This window comes from Eulemur rufifrons, chromosome 30 (genome assembly GCF_041146395.1).
Source record: "Eulemur rufifrons isolate Redbay chromosome 30, OSU_ERuf_1, whole genome shotgun sequence".
Lineage (NCBI taxonomy): Eukaryota > Metazoa > Chordata > Mammalia > Primates > Lemuridae > Eulemur > Eulemur rufifrons.
The window spans coordinates 37,399,697-37,419,668 of NC_091012.1; the positions used below are offsets into that span (position 1 = coordinate 37,399,697).

The 19,972-nt window shown below is 36.6% G+C and overlaps 1 protein-coding gene across 3 annotated transcripts in view; it reads right to left on the minus strand.

Annotated features, from left to right (window-relative positions):
• LOC138377963 (integrator complex subunit 6-like) overlaps positions 1–19,972 on the minus strand; it is a 58,669-nt gene that overhangs the window by 20,296 nt on the left and 18,401 nt on the right. For all 3 annotated transcript variants that reach the window (XM_069463150.1, XM_069463149.1, XM_069463148.1), the window contains exons 3-9: positions 14,257–14,406; positions 13,358–13,447; positions 12,941–13,124; positions 12,554–12,682; positions 10,073–10,236; positions 7,332–7,484; positions 4,209–4,341 (exon numbers count right to left, since the gene is read on the minus strand). In XM_069463150.1, coding sequence (XP_069319251.1) covers positions 4,209–4,341; positions 7,332–7,484; positions 10,073–10,236; positions 12,554–12,682; positions 12,941–13,124; positions 13,358–13,447; positions 14,257–14,406 — 1,003 coding nt within the window. The remainder of the gene's footprint in view (positions 1–4,208; positions 4,342–7,331; positions 7,485–10,072; positions 10,237–12,553; positions 12,683–12,940; positions 13,125–13,357; positions 13,448–14,256; positions 14,407–19,972) is intronic.

Consider the following 19,972-nt stretch of genomic DNA (forward strand, 5'->3'; position numbering starts at 1 on the left):
TCACTAATATATAAAAAGAATTATACAACATGACCAAGTGAGGTTTATTTCAGGGAAGCAAGGCTGGTTCAATATTTGAACATCAGTCAATGTAATCCATCATACTAATAGGATAAAGAAGAAAAATCATATGGTCATATCAACTGATGCAGAAAAAGCATTTGAGAAATTTCAACACTTACTTATGATTAAAAATACTCTCAGAAAAATAGAAGGAGAACTCTTTAACTTGATAAAGGAAATCTACAAAAACATCATACTTAATAAAAGAATGAATGCTTCCCCCTCAAGATTGGGAACAAAGCATAGTTGTCTGTTCTCACCTCTATCATTCAGCATGGTACTAGAAGTTCTCTACAGTACAATAAGGTAAGAAAAGGAAATAAAAAGCATAAAAATCAGAAAGGAAGAGGTAAAATTATCTCCATTTGTAGATGACATAATTGTCTACATTGAAAATTCCAAGGAATCTATGAAACTCTCCTAGAACTAATAAATGAGTTCAGCAAGGTTGCAGGGCACAATATAAACATGAAAATCAAATGTATTTCTATATACTAACAGTGAACATGTAGATACCGACGTTAAAAATCCAACACCATTTGCAATCACTCAAAAAATCAAAATACTTAGGTGTAAATCTAACAAAACATGCATAGTACTTGTATGCAGAAAACTGCACAACACTGGTGAAAGAAATCAGAGAATATCTAAATAAATATTTGCAAGTCACATATATGATAGAGGACTAGTATTTACGATATATAAAGAACTCTCAAAACGCAACAGTAAGAAAAGCAAACAATCCATTTAAAACAGAGGCAAAAGTCAGTTCTCCAAAGAATTATAAGATGGCACATAAGCATATGGAAAGATAGTCAATACCATTAGCCATTAAGGAAATACAAATTAAAACCACAATGCTATATCACCATACACCTATCAGAATGGCTAAAATAAAAAAAAAAAATACTGACAACACCAAAGGCTGGTGAAGATGCAGAGAAACTGGATCACTCATACACTGACAGTAGGAAAGTAAAATGGTATAGCTGCTCTTGAAAACACTTAAGCAGTTTCTTAAATAACTAAATATGCAACTACCATGGGATCCAGTAATTGCACAACTGAGCATTTAGCTCAGAGAAATGAAGACCTGTCCTCACACAGAAACCTGTACACAAACATGTTTATGGTAGCTTTATTCACGATAGCCAAAAAGTGAAAACAGCACAGATGTCCTCCCACAGGTCAATAGCTAAAGAAACTGTAGTATGTTCATGCCATGGTTTACAACCCAGCAATAAAAAGGAATAAACTACTGATATATGTGACAACCCTGGATGAATCTCTAGAGAACAATGCTGAGTGAAAAAAGCCAATCCCAAAAGGTTACATATTGAATGATTTCATTTATATAACATTCTTAATATGATGAAATTATAGAAATATAGAATAGATTAGTGGTTGCCAGGGGTTAAGGAGGAGGTGAGGGCATGTGGCTATAAAAGAGCCACATGAGGGATCCTTGTGATGATGAAAATGTTCTATAACTTCATTGTATCAATGTCAACGTCATAGTTGCAATATTGTACCATAGTTTTGCAAGACATCATTTGGGAAAACTGGATAAAGAATACATGGGATCTGTCTGTATTATTTATTTTTTTTAAATGTTATTTAAAAATTTGTGTTAAAATACATAACATTTGCCATTTTAATTTTTTAAGTGTAAAGTTTAGTAGTGTTAACTACTTTCACATTGTTGTGCAACAGAACTCTAGAACATTTTCATCTTACAAAACTGGAACTCTAATCCCACTGAACAACTCTCCCTTTTCCCTAGCCCCTGTTTCTATGAGTTTCACTACTTTTAATACCTCATATAAGTGGAGTCATAAAATATTTATCTTTTTATGACTAGCTTATTTCACTTAGAACAATGTCCTCCAGGTTCTTCCGTATTGTAGCATGTGACAGAATTTCCTTTTTTAAGGCTAAATAATATTACATTGCATGTACATACCACACATCCATCAATAGACATTTGGGTTGTTTCCACCTCCTGGCTATTGTGACTAATGCTTCAGTGAACATGAGAGTGGAAATATATCTTCAAGATCCTGGATTCAATTCTTTTGGATATATACTCAGAAATGGGATTGCTGGATCAACGGCAATTCTATTTTTAATTTTTTGAGGATAGTGGTTGCACCATTTTAAACTCATACCAACAGTACACAAGGATTCTAATTTCTCCACATTTTCACCAGCACTTTTTATTTTCTGTCTTTTTTTGATAGTGACCATCATAATGGGCATAAGGTCATATCTCATTTTAGTTTTGATTTGCATTTCTCTAATAATTAGTGATATTGTGCATCTTTGATATGCTTATTGTCCATTTGCATATCTTCTTTGGAGAAATATCTATTTAAGTCCCTTGCCCATTTTTTAATTGGGTTATTTGTTTTGCTGTTGTTGAGTTGCAGGAGCTCTTTATATATTCTGGATATTAATCCTTTAACAGATATGATTTGTAAATATTTTCTCCCATTCTATAGGTTGTCTTTCACTCTGTTATGTCTTTTGATGCACAAAAGTTTTTAAGTTTGATACGGTTCCATATGTATATTTTTACTTTTGTTGCCCTTGCTTTTGATGTCATCTTTCTCTGTATAATTTCTTACAACTGCATATGAATCTAAAATTATCTCAAAATAAAAAGTGTGTAAGTGGTATCATGTAGTATTTATCCTTCTGTGTCTGGCTTATTTCACTCAACATAATGTCCTCCAACATAGTGCCTATAGTTAACTGTATTGCATACTTGAAAATTTACCAAGAGAGTAGATCATATGTTAAGTGCTCTTATCCCAAAAAAATGACAATAATAAATAAAGAGAGCAGGAGGAAACTTTTGGAGGTGATGGACAGGTTTGTGGCATAGACTGAGGTGATGGTTTCATGGTTTATACTTATCTTCAAACTCGTCAGGTTGTACACACTATATATGTACAGGATTTTTGTATGTTAATCAGACCTCAATAAAGTGAATCAAAAAAACTGTACTCAGAAAATAGAAAATGAATACCATTAACAGTCTAAATGAACATTATCTAATCTCTTTATAGTTGTGGAAACTGAGGTCATAAAGGCATATTTAAGAAAAGAGATAAATAAGTCTGCAAAATACAGACACTTTTATATTGGTGGTAGTCTTATTAATCTCAAAGACATAACCTGGATCTTATATTAATGACAATAACTCTTAGAAAGAGGATAGTTTTAGATTGGACTAAGAAATAAAATAAATAGGCTATACAAAACAGTCATACTAATATATTTATGATGATTCATTTTGAAACTTCTCAACTCTCAATATTTTAAAATACTGCCTTATCAGTACATAATTCGCATGTAGTAATTATAACACTAAAAGTCTTATGCCTTTGATGATCATATGAAAAATTGGTAAAGATTTGATCCTTTTTTCAAAAATTAAGAAACCCCACCAGATAAAAACATTCACAACTTTACAACTAGAAAGATACCGTGCAGTATTACATTACTCTAAATAGATGTGACTCTTCAAATGAGAAAAAAAATCTCTGCACACATTTTCAGTAGTATCTGAGTAACAGCTTCTTGAGTTGTTCCTTTTAGAGTTTTGCCATGGAAACCGCATCTTCTACAACCACACTTATTCCAGAAGTTACTCTTGCACCTATTTCCTTAACTCACCACTCTGCCTAAAACAGATGCCTCAAGAGCATTTAATCTTCTGGGGAGAAATGAGTGCAAGCCAATACCCCCGTGGAACCTCTATTTTCTGAAGAAAACCATCTGATTCCTAGAATGTTAACCCCAATTAATGGTATTTTTGGCCCAAATTAGTCATCAAAAAACTCAAGTGCACTTCAAACCGGGGGGCTGGGAGAATGTGCATTGCAGCTTGTAACCCAAAGAGCAGCGTAAGAATCACACGTCAAAGGTCAAGTATCTCTTCTGTTCAATGTAAAAACAACAAAAAGAAAACACACAAAATAGAAAACAGTAGGGAAATTATACCCTTTCAAATCAGTTTTTGGACTTTTATCTATCCTGGTATCAATTATTCTTTGACTACATTTAAAATGCTTAGTTCATTATCTAGTTTTTATTTTGTTGTATTTTAAAGATGATTAAATAGCACATATTTTACTTACCTAAAAGAGGAAGTAAAACTGGGTAATTGTAAGGCATCACAAAGAGGTTTACACAAGTTAAAGTTGTACTGGCTTTTAAATAACCAAATGGATATCCAAGTTCATTGTATTTTCCACTGCTAGTAACAAATACCTGAGAACATAAAGTAATATACAATGTTGACAATAAGGATTTTATGTCAAGCCAAACTCACAGCAACGTTCTATAGCAGCATCTATGGCACAATGTAATTTAAAAATAGGAATTGTGCTTTTAGTCTACTGTTATGTCAAAATAGATCACATTAAATATGAATGTTCAGATTGCAATTCTATAAATTATATTAAGAAGTGAAACTATACTATGCAACAACCATTCAGAGACCACAGGCCACATCAAAAATACCAAAATATTCAGTTGGTTAGTACAATGGAAAACAAGGCTGAAATACCATTAAGTGACACCAGCCATTAAAACAAATTAACTTCTTAAAAGAACAAGCGGTTAAAAAAAAAAAAAAGACAAAAGAACAAGTGGTGACCAGAGTGTAGACTTTTAGGAAAATGGAACATGGTCCCATGCCTAAAGCACAAAATTATAAAAACAAAGCCCACTTAAAGGATTATGTAAACAGTCCTCATATGTACTATCATTATTAAGTCTTTACTCTATTTCCCTTTGCTGCCCTATTCCCTTACCCATTTATTCATCTTATATTTACTGAGAAACCTATTATAAGCCAGGCACTACTGCTAATTATTTTGAGGCAGCAAGGAAATGCTTTGGTTCATTCTGGAAGGCATTTTCTCTTGCAAGTTACACTGGTAGAGCAAACATTCAATAAGATTAAAACATTGATCTTTATTCCATATGACTATCTTCTCATTCCTTATTGACATTCTTGATTTGATATATATATCATCAGCCCCCATACACTTGATATGCCGTATCAGAGTCCTCTAGCTACCATGTTTTTTCTCTGTGTTTCATGTTCAGACTCTTTGGTCCAAATCAGGACACCAGTATATACTTTTAGTGACCTAGACTCTTACTTTTGCAAGATCCTTTGGTGGGATCACCTAAGATAAAAGTCAAACCCTGATGTTGAACAGAATTCATTTACCTTGCTAGTTCTTGGTACCAGCAATATCACCTGCCAATTCACTAAATTCTTGTTATATTTAGTTATCACTGAGAATAAATCTTTCCTATGTAATTTATGACTCCTATGTAATTTATGACTTAAAACATGAGTTGTGCTAAAACATGTTCTACTGGATTCTGTCCCATAATTTAAACCCTAATAGAAACAGATAGCTATAACAAAACATGCTGGATTTTATTTCCTATGTGTATATTAGAAGAGGGAAAAATTCATCATGAAGGATAAAAAATTTATATACACACAGTGTCAGGGGTCAGCCTTAGATTCCCATGAAAGAAAAGCACTGTTTTTAGTTCTCCTTCCTTCCTTCCTTCCTTAGTCCCCTGAGTTTTTTCAAAGTCCTTATCACTCACAGATTCATAAAATTTGGGGGTTCCAAGGGATCTTTAGAGACCATCTAGTCCAGAAAAAGTAAGTGCCTGGTACAAGGCCACATAGTTGACGGCAGAGTCTCCATTATGCTTTTGCCAAATTTGCTGGCTCCTGGTTCATTTTATTCTTTTTCACTCCTACTGATTCATCACATTAAAAATACTCTAAAACAAAGTAACATAAGGTATAGGAAAAAGACATATGGCATATTTAAGGGGCTGTACACGAGTGAGGACAAGATTTATGTTTCTTTGGAGAAAGTTTACAAGGAATGTGCCATATAGAAAAGAGGGGTTATTTTAGGGAAAAAGTACAATTTGTAATTTTATTTGCTTTCATTGAAAAAATGCTTTTCGACCTATAAATTCAAACCTCATATATTTATTTTAAGTTAGCAATTTATCATCCACATTTCTACATTTCTAGCACTTTCTGGGAAAATTATTAAGTATATGGCTCAATGAATGCTCACAAAGTGAATGTACATGTGTAAACAGCACCCAGGTTAAGAAACACAACCAGACATGACCAGAAACCCCCTCGTGTTCTCTTCTGGTCACTACCCTGCACCCCCCAAGAGAAACCACTATCTTAACTTCTAACAGAGTAAGTTAGCTTTACCTCTCTTTGGATGTATATAAAATGGAATCATACAATATGTGATATTTTCTGTCTGGCTTTTTTTGCTCAGTATTATGTTTGTGCGATTATTCTGTTTCTTGTGCTTTTACATCCTTGCTTTAAGTCTGCTCCTTTTTTATAACTCGTTTTAGCACCTTGGGAGAATTTAGCTTGCAGACATTGAATTATTGTAGCAATAATCTCACATTTGAGGATAAAACAGATGGCAGTCTGAAAATGTTCTTTGTGTAAATAGAGCCTAACAACTACTGATGGCTATATGATCCTGGTGTTTAGAAATAGAACAAACATCTTTACAGCGTAGGTCTTTTTTGTTGCATCTAAATAAAAAGGCTGTGACTTGCCATGTCTGGATTTTTACAAATTAAACTCCATAGGTGACTCCATTAGCCAATCAGAAAGTCCTTCTGGCTGAAGTCTAACACTTGGAAGAGCCAGGGTACGATATCTCTGTACATTTGACTCCTCCAAGTAGTAAAATCCACACTACACACACCAGTGTGATCTGTACTACGGGAAGAAGGGTTCTATTACATTACACTAATATAGATATTAGCTTCAGGGCTCATGGTTATCTGCCCAAACTATCCTGTACTTCCAATCTGTCAAGTTCAAACTAAGGGTTGAGAACCTTGCTTCAGCTGCAAAAGCCATACCTGAATAAAATTACATCCTTTAGGTTAGGGATTTTTAACCTGGTGTCTGTGGATAGGCTTCAGGGTGGGGAAGGTCTCCCAAATCTTCAAATACATAGTTTCATCTGACTTTATTGCATTAAGTGACAATTTACAGTAGACTGATTCATAACAGCCTGAAATTATTTGCTTGGTGCTGTCGCTTATTTGATAGCATTTGTGAGAAATATTAACAGATTCAGTCTAATTATTTCAATATTAACCTCTTAAAACAATTTCCAGATCCCAAAGTGGTTACAGACATTTGGCTAATAGGTAAGGATAAGTACCTGCCAGCAGGTATGGGGAGACTTTCGTTCCAAGATGTACTGAGTTAAGGGTGAAGGTTCAAGTTCATATTTATCAAAGGGAAGTTTGTCTATTACCATTGGCTCACAATCTACACAGGAGAACCTCACAATAGGATGAGATGTTCGTGGAGGCTAAAAAAAGAGAAGAAAAGATGATCAAGTATCAAGCAAGCTTACATTTCTGACAATTCTGCAAGCCGTTTTGTATTTTGTTAAACCATCACTGAGATACAAACTAGTGTTTTGAGAAAGAGCGTTACTAGAACTCTAGTAATCACCAGTGGCTTTCATGGGAGAGGGGACTCAGATCCTTTCTCTCTACCATCTACTCGGCATTGGGAAGAGGAAAAGTAAGTTACGAAACTCATAACTAGAGTTTCAGTGAAGTAAAAAAAAAAACTGCTTTGAATATGTTTAAGAAGTAATTATGATCTGTAGGATGAACTCTGAATTTCATATCTACTTTGCAACCTCTAAGCATTGTCTATTCTTCATTCCTTTATACCATGAGGTTACAGATAGTTCAGATACTACTGGGGAAGAGGAATTCATGCAACTTTCAAATGAAATAACGACAGAGCTCAAGCCACTAACAAGCAAAATGAAAAATAGTAAAGGCATGGAACGGGCAAGATAGAGAACAATAATGAGCCAGCCACAATTCCAGGGCTCAGATGAATTTTTACAGCACTGCTAACACCCACATGCTTGCCTTGAATAGCTGCAGCTAAGGATGCTTTTGGCTAGGCTGCAAAGGCCTGTGTACCTGGGTTACCAAAGCAGATTAGTTGAGAAGTCATTTTATGAACAGGTTTAGCTTGTGTGACTGGAGAGCACCAGAGAGAGAAAGGGGGACAGCAAGGGCAATATGGAAAGACAGGTAGACAGGACAAGTCCCAGGGCCAAGGGTGAGAGGTGGGTCAGCCTATTCTTGCTGAGAGATCTATAAGGCTAATAGGAATATGAAAAATATCTTTGCTTCCTTCGTAAAAAATAAAAACAATCTCATTTGCCTTTATTTTATTTTATTTTTTTTTTGAGACAGAGTCTCACTCTGTTGCCCAGGCTAGAGTGAGTGCCGTGGCGTCAGCCTAGCTCACAGCAACCTCAAACTCCTGAGCTCAAGCGATCCTCCTGTCTCAGCCTCTCGAGTAGCTGGGACTACAGGCATGCACCACCATGCCCGGCTAATTTTTTCTATATATATTTTTAGCTGTCCATATAATTTCTTTCTATTTTTAGTAGAGATGGGGTCTCGCTCTTGCTCAGGCTGGTCTCGAACTCCTGAGCTCAAACGATCCGCCCACCTCGGCCTCCCAGAGTGCTAGGATTACAGGCGTGAGCCACCGCGCCCGGCCTCATTTGCCTTTATAATTTACAGACTTACAAGATGTTTTCGGGTTGAGAACAATAGCCCTCAAATGAGCTTTTAAAGATGGAGGAAAGGTAACACGAGCTATGTGTGGATTATTTGGAATTTCTCTTATTCTAGTTTTTCATGAGCTCAGTTTTAATTAGCCTTGTGAAATATTTCTGACTTCTTAGATTTGAACATGTATTAATAAAAAAGCAATAAATACATGAGTGAAGCCTCTTCACCAGCAATAATGAAGTAAATTCACCATAAAACCTATTCTCTGGGGTTTGAAGGGGCTGAGATTGACAGGTGTGCCACCTTGGAGCCCTGAGGGGAGGAGTGGGACATTTACCCTCATGCACAGCAGTAGCTGAAGGGCTCTTCAGTCTTAAATTCAGGCCTTTCATGGCTACTCCTGAAAAAAATTCAGGAGGCTAAAAACAGTAATCCAGTGCCACTGCACTCTAGCCTGGGTGACAGAGCGAGACTCTGTCTCAAAAAATAATCATAATCCAGGAGAAAATGCAGTTCACTGTCAGAAATTTCTAAAACTTAGAATGATTAGCTGAAACAGGAAGGTGTTAAACTAGAGAAGTGATCTGTTTGCTCAGCGGCCCCCACCCCCCGCCCACACAAGAGAAATTACTCAGGCCTTCTTAAATTTGGAGGGAGAGGAGGAAGAGAAAAGAGAGAATGGGTTTCATACAGTCTCCCTTATTACTAGGCACTGTCTCCTCACAAAAAAGCCACTTGATCTGGTACGAGGAGCAACTATAATATCAAACCCTCTTCTACCAAACTCAGTGACCAAAAAGACAAGTCCTTGCTTAGGGATCATTTTAAAAATATTGCTTAATTACCAGTCATTGCTACAGAAGTCCATTGGTTACAAAAAAGATGAAAAGTAGGAAGAAGTAGAATTGTGAATACATTTTGAATATGTTCCTGGAGCCTATTTAAGGGGTGAATTAGGTTTGAACTTCCTGAGGCTGTGCATGAAAATCAATGCCAGTACTTTTTAGACATTGCGTTTACTACATAAATCAAGTCAGATGCTCTGAAATGAAAACCAAGTCACAAATTACAACAGCATCAAAAATAACAATGTTTTAACATCCAAAGAGGGCAGTTCAAGTGGCAAAGACAACTGAAAGAAAGAATAAAAAGTGCCAGAAAATAAAGGAAGTCCTCGCTTGCTTTTAGGCACGAGTTAGACTTGCAGTAAGAGGCAGAAGGCAAAGGAGGGAAGACCTACTTGCCTGTGGCTTGGCTTAAAAGCCTCAACGCTATTTTAAAAGGTTCACTGTAATCAGCAAATTGAAAATCCAGAATGATGTTTACCTTTTTGTTTTATGACACTTACTAGTGAAGGTAAATTCTGATCTGGCCAAAAAGATTCTGGAATTGGCCAATGTCCAACAGGAACACCAGTTTTAGAGTTAGGTCGTACATAAATGAGTTTATGACAACTATGCCATGGTTGAGCAGCAAATGAATTGCTTGGCCTAGATGAATCCATAAGTCCATCTAAAAGTTAAACAAAAGACAAACTAAGGCATGAATTTCTTTTTATAGCTGCTAATCTTCTTGTACAAATTTTACAGCTGAAAGCAAAGTCCAAAATAAAACAAAAACAATGATTCATGAAAAATGGAAGGAAAAAAGTGACTACTAGGATTTTTTCATGTTCTCTCTGGCAACTCTTTTCATCAAATTCATCCCTTCTAATCTAACACCGCCCACCATCTTAACCTACTATGAGGATAGGTAGCTATGTGGAAAACTAGTGTAAAACTAGTTTTAAATTTTCTGAGACTTAGACACATAAATTAAACACACCAAAACATGACAGTTATTTTTTAAGAATTCAATTACCAAATTAGGCAAATGAAATTGGTCATTTTCTGGCATAATTTTTGTATTTTAGGAATCTGACAAAATAGATCATAAATTCCAAGTAGATAAAAAAATATTCTTTACTGAAGAGCTGGACCCAATGACCACAAAGGCAAAATAAAAACTATCCAAATTCACTTAAAGGTAGAAGAAATGTTGGCAATACAATCTATCTATCTATCTATCTATCTATATAGCTGGGGGGGAGGGAACACAAAGCAAATGCATCAAGTTTATTATGGATTAATTCACTATAGTTTCCCCATCCACCATTAAAATTCCATGGAAACTGGGCATTGTATGATGCTAAATAACATATCCTGAATGCATTTTAACGATTTAAACTAGCATATTTCATTTTCTCTCCCCCCAAAAAAGAGGGCAAGGCAGAGTCACATAACTTTTTATGCAATGATTTGTTAGTCTAAATAATATTTGTAAAAGATGCGCTTTAATGATTTGAGTCTCATTTTTCTTAAATTATAGGTCACTTGATTTACTTATTTAAGTGTTACTTTAAACAAGTAATTACTTTAGACCAGATCTACTGGGTCCATTTAAGCTCTAGAGAAAACATGTAATGGCTTTGGAGGGCCCCCCTGAAGTTGAGTTCACAATTCTCAGAATGTGCATTTTTCTGAGGAAAGGCTCTTTGGCTTTCATCAGAATCTGGAAGGTTAAGAACTCTGGACAAAGGGGAACTAGAGCTAGAAAGAAAATCTGAGCTATTCACATGACACCAAATCCCAGTAGGATTTCAATATGAAAGCTTTCAGTTTATGCTAAGGTAGTGAGCACAAAATTATGGACTGAGCAGTCGATCACTAGCAATATAACATGTCCTTCCTATAACATTAATTTAAAATAGGCTGTGGGGCCTCAGTCTTCTATAGCGGGTATTCTTAACTTGGGAGTTCAAGAAACCCCTGAAATTATTTATAAAATTGTGTGTGTGGCCTATGTCCATTTTTCTAGGGCAAGAGGTCTACATTTTTCCAACAACTTCTCAAAGGGATCAGGAAACTAAAGCGAAAACAACAACAACAAAGGTCAGGAACTGCTTCAGATAGAAATGCATAGCTTTCTGCTCTGTGGCACTTGGCCCCTTTGTTCTTGGTCAAGGCAATGAAAATGTATGGATGGGATCAGACAAACACTGCTAATAATGGAGCCTATATATACACATGTACGTATGTGTGTGAAATGAGAAGAAGTTATAACCTAGAACAGAGCTCTAAGGAACTCTCGCAAAGCATTACCATGGTGCTGTTTAGTTTCCTGATCCCTTTGAAATCCACATGCATTCAAGTGGTTACAAACATCCATTCACAAAATATCTGGAGATTCACTATATTTAACTTCCTCTATGCAAAAGTAACTCGGCTTTTATCTCTTTTTTGATGTTGAACTTTCTGTAAAATCTCATTTGAAGAGAAAAGGTTCTGCAGTTAAAAAGTGACCGGACAAATACTAGTGTAGGATCTTAGAGAACACAAGTAGTTCCTGGATAAACACTCACAGTCTCTCATTGAGGAGCAGTAACTAACACAAATTTCATAAAGATAGCTCACCATATTTGGTGCTCCCAAGACCAAAACCAGATTACTACTTAAGTGGCACATTGTGGTGAATTTCCAGATATTCTGTGAATAGAGAGATAAATGACTCAGTATCATCCCAAGACTGGGAACAGGGAATATAAAATGGGCTGGTAAAAGGAGAGTGTCTTAGGAATATTGGACATGAGATTAAATTTGTTAGAATTTGGCCACCTGACATGTATACACAGGCAATGAATGTATGGTAGTTGTTTGGATGGATGCTTGTAACTGCTCGAATGCATGTGGATAGTGAGATCTGTGTCTATCATAATTTGTTTCACGTCTTCTCAATCTCAGATCATTCTCCTATACAACACTTTGGGGTTTAAAAAAGTTTTATACTGTACCTTCTCCAATAGGAAGTGGATCTGGTCCCGTTTTTTCAAAATTAATAACTACACCACTCTGAACTTTTTGAACTAGAGATTCTAAACATTGATTCAACATTCTCTGTGTTCTCACACAGTAGGAGCGACCTATACCAGAAGGAAAAACAAATAGCAAAAGTTTGAGCAAATAAAATACTATTTTATAATACAAGCATTTAAAATCCTAAAATTAACTTGAAATAATCATAACTACATTGGCAGCAAATATCATACCAATGATGAGCTTAAGCAACAGAGTTAAAAGATTTTGAAAGAAAACAAGCAAAGACTGGATATAGTATTTAATGAAAACTATACTCTGCTGCTCTGGATTCTTTCTTCAGAAATGTTAAATATTTCCAATACCTCCTGTGACTTCACACATCTGTGTGATGGCAGATTCATCAGTTGGTACGCTCCCTAGTTGCTCTGGTTCAGTAGAAGCCACTCCAGGCAATCGCAACACCAGGGCAAATAACCGTTGATCCCAACGAAAAGGTTCTTTGGTTAGTTCACTTCCAGGCAGAGGAGAATTCAAAGGAAGATGAAGCTGATGAGGCAAAATTTGAAAAGGTTCATCATAACAACCCATACAAAAATGAATAAATAAAGAGTTAAAGGGTTCACTTTTCTTTCATGTAACTCAGTAAAATTAACCAGTTTTTCAAAAGGATTACCAAAGTGGGAGATTTGACCAAACTTATGCTTAACTGGAAATGCCTCCCACAGAAATAGCTGCATGTTCTCTGCCATTTGAACAAAATTAAAAAAAAAAAATCTCACCTCTTCCTGAACACCAGCAGTACTTGTTAACTTGTTTCCATCTGTGATGGTAATTAAAATAGATGGTTCTAAAAAAAATGGATTTCTCCCCTAAAATACATTTAAAAAGCATTAGAGCCATGTAAAGTAATAAAATTGTATTTAAACTTTTACATATGCCTTACCAATGATCTCTCAAGTATATGACAAAACTTACGTCTGGATAAATATTATAAGAAGGAAAAGATTAGGGAACAAAATGGGTAGGAATCAAAATAACAATCCCTGAAGAGGTAACATTCAGTATAAACTGAGGAATTCTTATAATTCAGAAACTCCCCAAACTATTAACATTCACATACCTCTCTCCTTGCTTTCCAAGTAATCACAAAATAATAACATTAAAGAGATTGTAATGGGGGCATCATCCATGTCATAAATCCATTCACCTGAGTCAAAATCCTGGCACAGATAGGACAATTAGCCTCTGCAACCTGGACAGCGACTCTGGTTACTGTGAACAGAGATTTTAGGGGAGGAAAGGGCAATGGTAGCAGCAGCAAATGCTATTCTGCCTTTCCTTTTATCCTAGAGCCTTTTCATCAAATTGGGAGGGGCAGGGGAGTTAGGACACTGAAAGTTTTCCTCCAATTGTCTTCTTCTAATATTTCTCAGCAATTTATTCACCCCAGTCAGACATCTGATGATCTGATGGTAGGCAATTTTAACTATTTTATAATCCAGACACATAAAAGAACCAAAAAAAGAGGGATTTTTTAAAAGTATGTATTTAAAAGGTATATGAATCTCTATTGGGAGGTTATGAAAAATAACAGAAAACTTGGTAACCATGCTCAATTTTAAATTCTTACCCCAAGTCACCAAAATAAATTAGCTGTACTCACTTAAATTTTTTTTACCTGTCCATAATTGTCTATTCCAGATATTAATCTATTGAGATTTAACAAATCAAATGAGGATCTTAAAGCCTGACCAAGAGTAGTCAGTCCAGAAGCCTGAAGATTTTTTAGTTCACTCATGAATGTTGCGTGATTTTCCTTCCAACCAGCCTGAAAACCAAACATTTACAAAGAAATTCCCAATTATACAATGAACAATATATAAAGTGCAAATAACCACTAAACAGCAAGTATCAAACCTCTAACAAATTGATTGTTCCTTAACCTAATTCTATTCTATATCTTGACTGATCAAGTAGAACTAAAGTAAGCAAGCAGTTTCAGAAAGATCTGCCAGCTTTAACGACCAGAGCAAAGAATTCAAACAACACATTAGTCCATTAAGGCTAGAGGGCTTTGGCTCAAGAGGTCCAGTTTTCTATTCAAGCTCAACCAAACCTATCAAAATACCTCGGTTCCTTTAGCTTGTCACTGATGATGACCATGAATAAGGGGGTGAGGAAGTTTAGTTATTTTCTAAATGCATTGTCCTTGGTAGAGACAATTAACTATATTGAGTGTCTGATCTATATGAATTTTTCTAACCAAGATTCTTCCTCCCAAGCAAGATTTTCACTTTTAAACAAGAGTAAAAGAGGACTTATAGAAATAGAACCACACTTATTTGTAGATAACCCTTCTGGCATCGTCAAGCATTCAGAAAGGCCAAAATCTAGCATAAGGGGAGAAAAAAAAAGAAACAAAATGTTTTGGCAAAGAAGCAGCATCCTCTAGGCACCCCCAGCAGCTGTGAACAGCAGCAAAGAACCAAAGACCCAAGGTCAACAGCCAACATGCTGTGATTCATTCGTTTGTAGAATAGAAGAAGGGAAAGGATCATGCTGACTGGTCAGGGATGGTTATAAAAATAAAGCAGCACAAAATGCCAAGAAGAGAAGCCAAAAGAAGAAGATGGCAGCTAATAATAAGTCACAGGGGAATGGGCCAGCAAGGGAGGGAGCAGACAGCACAGCTTGGCAAAAAGGTGCAACAAACAACCACCTGAGCCCCAGTAAGCCTGAGGGCAGCAGTGTGATATGCTGGATGCTGAAGTAATGCCAACCAGACCGGTGCAGCTGGACGTGGAAAGCAAGAGCAAATAATACAGAGGTAAACTCAATCATTTGAATGTCATGTTTAGCTGAAGGCATATTGTTCATTATCCATACGACTACAGCAAATATTCTTTTCTAGTTTCATGGTCTTCTAAAGCAATTTAGATTGGCAGAATGCCTGAGAAGTACAAAGGGGGCAGGTTATTGCATACGGATGCTATCAAAAAATATGTGTGTGAGCTTGAGCAAACCTGTTGGCTTCTTAAGACCTAAGTTTCCTTATTTGAAAAGGAGGAGGATTAGATAAGCAGGGACACCGTGTAAGGTTGCAGGTTGCAGGTTGCAAATGATACCACCCTGGGGGAGAGTGTCATTCACACTGTAATTTATGAGTATGGCGCCCCCTAGGGTTAAACAGTTTACAACTTGCACAACTATACAAGATGAAAGAGGTTCTGGTTAAGATTCATTCAGGGTCCAATAATTGGGGATTCTGTGAAATTAAAGATGTCCTTAAGTTGTTGGTTTTTGTTTTAGTATTTCTAACATATCCTATAGGTGGAAGGATCTAAAGGTAAAAACTTTCCATGTGCTCCTTTGGCCAAACTGTATATATGACGTTTAGTACCTGGGAAAGCAGGGGATGAGAATACTTCTTTATGGCCCAAGGAAAAATCTTGCTGTACCAGACAAACTAAAATTTAGTGAAAAGGAAGAATTATGATTCAAATTGTCTTGTCAAGTACCTAGAACTATCAGTAGGTGATTGTAAATCACACTGAATATGGAAATTAGATTTCTTCTTTAGGGTAGAAGAGAAAGGTAGGAGGAGGACAGTATCAATTCTTTATTTATTCAAGAAATTTTTACTGACCAACTATGCTATAGTGGGCAGAATGCTACATGCTGGGGACATGGAGAGGAATTAGCCCTTGAGGGGCTCCTGCCACAAAGGAGTAAGAAATGCACTTAGGGTGACTGAAAGAACAAGTGACCGGAGAGTTGAGGGAAGGTGTCTCACGGAAGATGGGGCATTTGAGAAAGCCTGATGGGATCAAAACAATATCAAAAGACTCACTGATGTGAGGGGTGCAGGGGACTGTCCAAGGGAAGGGAACAGAGTTCATGAGAGGATAGGGCTTACTGGAGAATCATCAGCAATCTGATTATCATTGCTCTGGGCACTCGGCAGGAGGCAAGGCCGATAAGATCATTTGGGCTCTAACTGTAAAGTGCTTTATACACCATATTCAGTAGTTTGGATTTTATCTGTTGGCCCTGGGAAGAATTCGAGGTTTTTAATTCGGGAGCAGCATGATCAGATCTGTGTTTTAGCAAGATCGTTCTGTTGGTAGTTAGGGAATAAATTGTGGGGTGGAGGGGAGGCTTGAAGCTTGAGGAGGCAGGAAAACTGGTTTGGACACTGTTGCAAGATCTTATGAGAAAAGTGATGAAAGCCTGGCAGAGGGGATGGAAAGGAGGTTGCAGATTAAAGAAGTATTTCAGAGGTGGAGTCCTAAAGACTTAGTAGTTAATTAGAGGGATGGGCGAGAGAGAAAGGGTCATGCATTAGGTTGAGGTTTCTGGCTTTGGCAAACTTGTGAATGATGAGGTCTTTTACCCCAAAGCCACTATATAAAGTTGACTTTTTTTTTGAGTGACTTCATTTAGCAAACTTATTTCCACACTGTAAACTTATGGTTAGTTATATTTATATTAAATATTGAACTCCTTAAGGACCACGTGGTAGTTCAAAGTATGACTAAAGCAAAATTAGTGGACTATTTGATTTGGAAAAGGGACAAGATTTGAGTACCACTTTACAACTCATCAGCATTTAAAATAATGTGCCCTGATTGTTAGTAGTCTTACTCATGAATCTGTCAGAATAATTACTCTTTAAATTTTCCTTTATAATATAGATTGAAAGCATTTTACATATAGTTGCTATGTCTTAATGTCTGACATTCTGTTTTTAGGTCAATTCCTATTCTTTGCAATGAACTGGATAATATGAGAAATTTTTAATGCCACTCCTACCTCAGTACTACAAAGTGTGTGGGCCACATTTACTATTCAGAGCAATGAAATCCTTGGTAGCAATGCAGCTCCTATATCAAGAGAAGTACTAAATGCCCATACAGCCATTTCTCAAAATGCTGAAGGAAAAAAGGCCCACAGATTTATTGTAATATTTAGAGAACCTTATTAAAGTGACAAATTTCTTCCAAAAAGGTAATTATAAAGAGATAGCCAGAAAAAGTATATGTTTATACTCTCCATTCATTGTTTAAAGCTAATTTTTTTCATAAATGAATTCAGGACCACTGATTCGCCTTCCTAATATAGTTTCTTCTTTCAAATTACTTTACTCCAAAGATATCCTACTCTCAGTAAAACCTTTACTTCTGATAACTTCTATGCATTCTTACAGAACTTTACAGCTTACAAAGCACTTTCACATTTCACACTGGCTTAGGACAATCATATAAAATAGGTACAGTGTTACCATCTCTATTTTGTTTTAACAAAGAAGGAGGAAGTAAGACTTAGGTATTTGTGGGGGTGACAGAGGTGGCAAGTCACAGTCTACAACTGCACTATCTGATACACTGGCCCTTAGCCACATGTGGCTATTGAGCTGTGAGTAGCCTGCATTGAGATGTGATGTAAGTACAGAATACACTTGGGATTTTGAGGACACAGAACAAAAAAATGCAAAATACCCATTATTCATTTTATATTGATTACATATTGAAATGATATTTTTTATATTTTCAGTACCAATAAAATATATTAGTAAAATTAGTTTTACCCATTTCTTTTTACTCTTTAATGTGGCTACTAGAAAACTTTATTAATTATGTGTATGGCTGACATTATATTTCTATTGGACATTTTTTTTTTTTGAGACAGAGTCTCACTCTCTTGCCTGAGCTAGAGTGCCGTGGCGTCAGCCTAGCTCACAGCAACCTCAAACTCCTGGGCTCAAGCGATCCTCCCAGGTAGCTGGGACTACAGGCATGCGCCACCATGCCCAGCTAATTTTTTTTTTATTTTTAGTTGTTTGGCCAATTTCTTTCTATTTTTAGTAGAGACGGGGTCTCGTTCTTGCTCAGGCTGGTCTCGATCTCCTGAGCTCAAGCAATCCTCCCACCTCGGCCTCCCAGAGTGCTAGGATTACAGGTGTGAGCCACCGTGCCTGGCCCTCTATTGGACATTGATGTTCTAGAGAGACCTGAAGGTCAGGCAAGAGGACTTGGTCCTGATGCACCAGATAATTGAGGCATTACAGATACCAAGGCAAGGGGGAAAAGGATAAAAATTCAGGAAGACCAGTCTGGCGGTGACATATAGGACAGAATGGAGGAAGGTGAAGCTGTAGTCAGAAAAAAAAAAGCTAGGAGGCTTGAACAATAATCCAGGCCTGTGGGAATCGGGCCCTGAATTAGGATGGGCATGGAGAAGAAGGAGTTAAATGAAAAAGATTTGAAACAAACAAGATATGACTTGGTGACAGACAGAGCATGGGTCTAAAGGAGAGAGAGAGTAAAAGATGATTAGGAAGCTTCTATCCTGGGAGGCCCAAAGAATGGAGGTTTAGGACAAAGAAGTAACCTGGGATCCATAAAATCCCGAACCAAGAGTTTATCATCTTCACAGGTCAAGTTTTAAAAGTCTCACAGAGGTAAAATGATGATGATGATTATGATGAATTATGATAGCTAATATTTATCAGTGCTTATATGTTAGGAACTCACCTATGCTAAGCACATCTTTCTCATCTGAGCCTCATAACCACCCTCAAGGCAGGTGCTGTTATTATGTCCATTTTATACATGAGGACACTGAAGCTTGGGAGAGCCAAGCAACTTGCCCAAATCAAACAACTAATAAATGGCGTAGCCAGGATTTAAACCCAGGTAGCCTAACTTCAGAGCCCAGCAACTTAAACCACCATACTAGAGACTCTTCCGTACATTTCATATACAATTATACCTCATTTTATTGTGCTTTGCTTTTTTGTGCCTCACAGATAATTATGTTTCTCACAAATTAAAGATTTATGGCAACCCTGCATTATTGGCATCATTTTTCCAACAGCATGAGCTCACTTTGTGTTTCTGTTTAACGTTTTGGTAATTCCCACAATATTTCAAACTTTTCCATTATTATTATATCTGTTATGGTGATCTGTAATCAGTGATCTTCAATGTTACCATTGTAATTGTTTGGGGTGCCACAAACCATGCCCACATAAGACTTCATAAATGTTGTGTGTGTTCTGACTGCTCCATCAACCATCACCCCCGTCTCTTTCTCTCCTCTCTCTCCTCTGGCCTCCCTATTCCCTGAGGCACAGCAATATTGAAATCAGGCCAGTTAATAACCCTACAATGGCCTCTAAGTGTTTAAGTGAAAGGAAGAGTCACAGGTCTTTCACTTTAAATCAAAAGCTAGTGAAATGATTATGATTAGTGAAGAAGGCATGTCAAAAGCCGAGACAGGCTGAAAGCTGCGCCTCCAAAGAGTTAGCCAAGTTGTGAATGCAAAGGAATAGTTCTTCTTGAAGGAAATTAAAAGTGCTACTCAAGTGAATACATGAATGATACGAAAGCAAA